The 7,323-nt window shown below is 38.7% G+C and overlaps 1 protein-coding gene across 2 annotated transcripts in view; it reads left to right on the top strand.

Moving 5' to 3' along the window:
* Positions 1-4,473: 4,473 nt before the first annotated feature.
* COL21A1 (collagen type XXI alpha 1 chain) overlaps positions 4,474-7,323 on the top strand; it is a gene marked incomplete at its 5' end in the record, with an annotated part of 91,903 nt that continues 89,053 nt past the window's right edge. For both annotated transcript variants that reach the window (XM_081998125.1, XM_081998124.1), the window contains 2 exons: positions 4,474-4,561; positions 6,477-7,028. In XM_081998125.1, the coding sequence (XP_081854251.1) occupies positions 4,474-4,561; positions 6,477-7,028 (640 nt within the window). The remainder of the gene's footprint in view (positions 4,562-6,476; positions 7,029-7,323) is intronic.

Here is a 7,323-nt window from a genome sequence, read left to right as displayed (position 1 = left end):
ATCTGTGTATTTATTTAGTAACCATGTATGGATTTCTTTTCCATGAGCTTCCATATCTAAAAGTGGTTTGGTATAACTGAGAGGTAGGAAAGCAGTTTGATAAATGTGTTTTGCTGGTTACATTTGGTAAAACCACAAACACAACAGATACTTGGGAAAAAGACAGGGGCTAAAAGTTTTATTTAAAATACTCCTTTTTTTTTAATTTTTCAAATAGCTTAGAAAAATATCATAGAAACACAAAATATCTCAAGTTAGAAGGGACCCATGAGGATCGTTGAGTCCTGGCAACTTGTTTGCAGATGCAGAGGACATAAGGAGCAAGTATGAATCCCATGTCCCTCTGTGCAGTGCTGGACAGACTTATCATCCCTTAGCACTTCCCTGCACAATCAGACCCAGCTCCTACAGCTCCAGCAGCAGAAGTTTGGCACGAGGACCCTGACTTCTTGTAGCAGTCAGCAGAGCTCTCAAGGGCAGAGAAGAAAGCAGTGAGCACTTCCATGGACCACGATAAAGACAATTGTTTCTCTTAAAAAACCTGGAGGTAGAAAGGGCATGATCAGCAGTGATGAATTTTGGCATTTGGCAATGTCAGTGGAGAGATCCTGGGCTGATATTAATGGTGGCCTCTCCACGGTAGCAGTAAGGCACTTGGGCAAGTATTTTCTGTAAGTAATTTCAAGTACACTTCTGTTGCGTGTGCTATAATTACTGTGTTGACAAGACACAGAAGTTTGATCTCTGGAATTGTTGGTTTGGCAATACTCTTTTGACTATTAAAAGTGCAGTGCCATATTATTATTTTCTTTCAAATAAATTGAACACTGGATAATTCCTGGAATCCTCATTGGCTGGTTGCTTAAGTTTTGGGTTTATCCTTTCAATTTCTGTTTCTATTAATAAGTCCATTTTGGACTATTAAATAGTTATTTGGCTTTATATTTATAATGAAGTTCTCAAGTTCAGTATCATATTTTTCAGGCTTTGTTGTAAATGAAATGCAGAAGAACTCTCACAAATGGGTGGAAAAATTGATCTGTTGAGGGAAAACAATTTGACTCTGCAAATCAAATAAGCTTGTTTTGCCAGTTATTTTACTGAATCTTTTTAAGAAATATACGTTGGAGCATGGTTTTCACCAAAAGAAATCTTTCTCTGATGTGATAGTTTAATTACTTTAATATCTTTCAACTTTATCAGCACTGAAGGCTGCCGTAGCATTCACTAATGAAGAATGGAAATTCTTCACTGTGAGAAGTGAGACATACATGATTCCTGCCCTGTAATTCCTTCCTGTGCTCCCCCACACTGACGCCTGATCGCTTGTGAGGGTATTCCCAGTATTATTTCTTTTACCAGTGGAGTGAGAGTCAGTTTGGATATGGCCCTCAGTGTGAGGCCAGGGCTGCACGGTCAACAGCAGATCTCTGTTTGGGTAAGGGGGGGCTGGGGTCAGGAGGAACTTGCAAACATTTCTTCTTTCTTGTACTACCATTTTTCTTTCGGGACTCCTGTTTGGCAGAGTTTTAAGACAACTTGATGAGAGATGAGTTGTGGGTCAGGTGAGGGGTGTGCCATCAATTTTTGCCTGTTGTTTAAAATATATACATGAATGAGATGAATGCAAATGAATGATAGAAGGAGAAGACAGAACTGAAAAATTCAGAGTACAGCACATGTCTGCTGAGTGTATGAGTGGAGCATACCCCAGCGTAACCCCATGAATTTTCCTTTCCTTACTTCTAGTTCCTCTGTAACAACCCTCATCTCCTGTTTGCAGTGGTTTTGACCTGCTCCTAAACCAGGCTCCCTGACGCTCCTGTACTCCAGGACAGCCAGTAAATGCTTTCACATGTACCTCTGCCACAGTGAAGTGTTAGTGTTTCTGTGGAGCACCTCCTTCCTTCGGGGGCCCAGGGCTTCCTTGCAGCCCCCTGCTCTCTCCTTCCCACCCACCCAGCTCTGAGCATCTTCCTCTTCCACGTAGCTTCTCTCGTTCCTGCCCATCCGGGGGGTTCATCCCTGAAGGTACCAGTGGGTAAACGTTTGCAGAAGGATGAGCAGAGATGAAAGAGGGTGGTGCAGTTCAAGGAAGGTGTTAATGGCTTCTGCAGGGGTTGCTGAAAGGAGAGCTGCGCCAGCGAGCAGGATCCCGGTGTCCCTGCCTGACCTGATGTGCCTGTGCTTATGGCACGGAGCACACGCAGGTTCTGTGCTGCAGGGAGTGTGTTGTTAAAAGAGTATCGTAGATACAGTGTGCTGTTCTGTTTTCAAAAAAAGGTGCAATATTAATGGTAGCAGTTCCTGTGCTCTTTTTAGTGAAGACTGATGCAGTGAAGCCACCAAGTTGCTTGGTTTTTATTTTCCTTTTACATAATTTCTATGGATTTTACATAAATAACCATTTAGACAACCACAGAGATGACAAACACCAAAAATTAGTTAATGTACTGTTCTGATGTTTTCCGCAGTCGTCTTTTTCACAACCATTCCTTATCAATCTTTTGGACCTTTTTCTTTTGGGGTTGTTGGTGGGAGGAATCTATAGTTTTTTATAGTTTGCTTGGGCCAGCATTGTGGTTTTTTGATACATATAATCCCTCTTGTACACTAGTCTGTCTTTTTTTTTTTTTTTTTCAGTTACAGGCTGACATTTTTCTGATATTCCCAAAGAATGTAGTTGTCCTTCTTTGGTTACCTGCTATTCAAATTCCCACATAGATTTAATTTCATACGTTCTTCTTTGGTATTGCTCAGTTTGGCCTTGTGAGAGATGTGTTTTATCCTTCAGTAAAGACTTGCCACAGACAAGGCTGAAAGTGATTTTAAAATGATGACTCTTACAAACCATCACGTCTGAAATAATCAATGTAAATTGTCCACTTCTACTATGGTAAGATTTTCTCATGTATTACATGCCTATTACTTACAGATTTAATTTCATAGTTTAAACAGGTCCTTTTTCAAATAGCTGGGACAAGAAAGTGCCACAATCTATTTCAATGGAGTCAACATCCCAGCATTTGTGTGGCATCATTGGAACAGTGCTTCTTATGTCCTATCCCATAGAACCCAAAGTGCTTCATCTGGTTTCTTACCCGTTCTGATGCAAAGTAATATGAATAACAAAATATAGTGTTACCTTGCAATTACCTGTGATCTGAAGGTGATATTTAATAACATAATAGTTATGTTTTTGCATTATTGACTTTGGGGGATTATATTAGGTAGGAGTAGCATTTCCTGGAAGTTGACTTTTGGGCTTTTCTTGAGCTTGTGGAGATAACTTTTTTTTTTTGTCTTAGTGGAAGAAGTGCTTTATAAGCAGTGAAAAAAGCAAAGCAGCTGACTGAAAAGCCAGAGTAAATCAACTTGCTGGTTTTGTGGCACACCTTCTATTTGGCAGATAAGGATCATGAATCTACCAGAAATGAAGCTGACGTTGAAATTACGGCATACAATAAACCAGTAGTTAGTCTTCCCTTTTTCTGCCAGGGTGTTCATGCTTTGTACTGGAGGATAAAATTTAGTTAGAAAAATTGCATTTTGCATTGGAGGATGAGAAGACAGAATGCAAAAGGGATTAAGTATACTTTTTTTTTCAGAGTCTTGAAATGAATGGATCCCTAAGACAGTATCTCTTCCCATTATGATTCTATTTTTCTGCAATGAATATAAGTGAACATAATATGGCTTAATTTAAGTAAATTTGTCAAATATTGTTTATGACAGCAACACAAGACCAAAATTGCATGTTTGCTTCAGGACCCTTTTGGGGATATAATTCAGAGACCAGGATAACAACGGAGACATAAATGGAGGAAAAAATCAGAAGTTGAAGAATCATATAATTTATGTAACCTTGGATGTTACGGTACACAGTCTGTGGGGCTTGGCTCTCCTGGGAGAGGGCTGGGACTCGCTGAGACCCCAACTCCTGGTGGCAATCTCAGCCCTGGGGTAGAAGAGTGGCAAGTGTCCTAGAATCTCTGAAGTAGCCAGGTGTGTGCGTTGAGACTGAAGTAACGTCTCCCCACCAGTACCTGATACATAAACACTCGCCATATTTTGGAGCAGTAGCTGTCAAGTCTTTGGATAATGGCTGCAGTGTGGGATAGTGGTTGGACAAGTCTGACAAGGACTGGGATTATAACCTATTCATGTATGTACCTAGCAGAAGTACAGAAATGTGCCTTGGTGAAAACTGAGCTTCTACAGAAAGGCTGGTGAGTGTTGTTGAGTTTAGAATCTAAATTTTGGGCTTACATGCCTGACAGACACTTTTTGGGTCTGTGGTCTATTGCAGGCTGGCCTTACACCTGGGCTTGCAGGTTAGATTCAAAGTTGTTCCTCATGTATAGGTTTTAAAACACAGAAGTTTGGATGTGTTTTGTAATATAATAGCACTGTATGTTCTTTTCATTTCTTCCCCATCTAGTTTAATCTCAAGACTTTGAAAATACAATACACATGGCACAGATCATAACATTTTTTCAGATGCTATTAATTCTGCTACTTCATGATTACATCTCAGCTGACGATGGGGAAACAAGAGCAAGTAAGTCTTAATTTTTATGTTTCAGATAAGGGCAACTTTAAAGCATGCCTTGAATTTATACTGTCCATTTTTAGGTCCACATGTACACTTTTGTTGATGGTGGTATTTTTCCAGTACAATTTTCCTGGTGAAAATCCTATAATATATGATAAGTAACTTAAATATCTTATTTCTCCTTTAGGAAGGGAATATCTTTTTTTTTTTGTGTGTCTTCGAAATGCCCAAGAGGGCAGATGGAACTGTAAAGCTTCAGTCTTCATTTAAACATGTCTTGAGTATTTATATTTTAATTTCTTCAGAAGTTATGTTTTGAATAGCTTAATGTTATGTGAGAAACTAAATAAGAAAAGTAAAGGTTCTGTGAGAGGAAGCTGAGATAACCACAGCTCTGGGACTGACCTTCTTGCATATTCTTCAAAATTAGCATCTCAAACACCACCAAACCAAGTTTTGTACTCTAAATCTGGTTTATGGAAAATAAAAAGTTAAGCAAGGTAGCTTTTTGAAAGACAAAATGGCTGAATAAAAAGAAAACTTTCCTCTGGCCCCAGTGATACTTCCAGGGTAGGTCTTCTTCCTCCAGTTTTACTCTCAATCTAGCAATTTTCAGTATTTTACAACAAACTCAATAAAATTCCTTTTGGTCTCTAGAAAGACATACATTTTTTTCAGTCTACCTGCTCTAAGCTGGGCCTGCTTTCATGAGTCATTTCATAATGTCCAAAGTCCCTTACAACTGGAATTACTCTGTGATTCATAACCTTGGACCACAGAGTGACACACTCTGCTCGCCCCTTGCTCCTTCTCCCAATGTCTTCTCTTCACCATCACCTGCATTGCAAAATCATCTCTCCAGCAGACTGTGGTCACTTGATTTCAAGGAAGGTGAAATATTGACCTGACCAGAAGTATCTGTAGGCAGATGTCAGGACAAGGGAAAGCTCTCTCTGTGGTGGGGCTGCAGCCTTTCACAAAACAGAAAGCACAGTATATACACTGTGCCATGTGCCATGGGATCAAAAGAATCTCTCCTGGTTTTGGCCATCTCCTTGTCACCTTGTGTGTCAGTTATCTAAGCTCTTTTCGCCATCAAGGGAAGGTGATTCTCTCCTCTAGAGAGTTATTCCCTCCACCTGAGGAGGCAATGTGCATGTAAGATGGATAGGAGTGTCCTATACAAATGCTTATGTCGGTCCATGACCTGTAGTTGGCAATTCAGTCTAAAAGCTCCATTTATAAGTGACTACAGCCAGGGGAGCTGAATCCACGCCTAAGGCATCATGCAGTTACATTATATATATTAAATGCTTACGTGATCTTGTATTCTGGAGGTTGAGCTCATTCACTGGGCATTTTTCTTCTAAAATCAGAATATGGTACAAGCAACATTCAACTGAGACTCAGGATTTTATAATAACTAGTACTGTAAGTGTCAGAAGTCAATTAAAATGTATGTGTGAAAGGATTGGATATTACTGCTGAATTCTGGAGTATTCAGACTATAGCCTTCCTCTGCAGTGTGCTTGGTTTGCTAGCAAAAATGAGTTTTTATGTTTATCATCTCTGCAGACAAAGAGATCTGGAAAAAAACAACATGTATTCCTCTCTGCTGATTGCATGAAATGCAATTGCCAGCTAAGGAACTGAATTCCAGAATTTTTCATAGCTGTTTCTTGTGATAATGTAAAAAACAGAAAACGGAATGGTTTTCAGATACCAAGTTGGATCTGTGTGCCTTACAGAAACAATCTTGTTTTCTCTGATAAATTCAGCTGATATTTTTTTTTAAATTAAATGTATTTGTTGATATAAATTCTAATACAAACAGTAATTGATATGAAAAATATTTTCTGTGGAAGAAGAAAGTGGAAGAGTTCAGTAAAATATTTGTTTGATTTTTGTTTTTTTTTTTTAGGTTGTAGAACTGCTCCGGCAGATTTAGTTTTTATCTTAGATGGCTCTTACAGTGTTGGCCCAGAAAACTTTGAAATAATCAAAAGCTGGCTTGTCAATATTACAAGAAATTTTGACATAGGGCCAAAATTTATTCAAGTTGGAGTTGTCCAGTACAGTGATTACCCTGTACTTGAAATTCCCCTCGGAACTCATGAATCCACTGAGAACCTCATCAGGGAAATGGAGTCCATACACTACTTAGGAGGAAATACGAGAACGGGAAGAGCTATTCAGTTTGCCTTTGACCATCTTTTTGCAAAATCTTCAAGATTTTTAACAAAAATAGCAGTGGTTCTCACTGATGGAAAGTCCCAAGATGAAGTCAAAGACGTAGCAGCAGAAGCAAGGAAAAATAAAATCACTTTGTTTGCTATTGGTGTTGGCTCAGAAATTGAGGAGGATGAACTTAAAGCTATTGCCAACAAGCCCTCATCAACTTACGTATTTTATGTTGAAGATTATATTGCCATATCAAGAATTAAAGAAGTTATAAAGCAGAAACTCTGTGAAGGTAAGTAATTGATTATAAAATAATTTAGGTGTGCGGAATGTAGTTCTGTACCCATATTTCTTTATTTCACAAGCAGGATGCATGGTTAATGTAACCTAAGGTATCTGATAATCTTTACAATGATCTTCTTTCATTTTGACCTTGTCAGTGGAAATAATTCCCAATATGTTATTTTCTTTGTTAAACAGAGGTATATTTATGAAAGATATGGTGCTTTAGCATAGTGTGTGTTTAATTTCAGTATGTAGCATTTTGCTCTAAGTTCCAAATTTTTTGCATTCATAAAGTTTAGAAA

The sequence above is a fragment of the Phaethon aethereus genome (genome assembly GCF_964289735.1).
Source record: "Phaethon aethereus genome assembly, chromosome: 3".
NCBI lineage: Eukaryota > Metazoa > Chordata > Aves > Phaethontiformes > Phaethontidae > Phaethon > Phaethon aethereus.
Note: the sequence above shows the minus strand (reverse complement) of the source record. Positions and strands in the feature narration are given on the sequence as shown.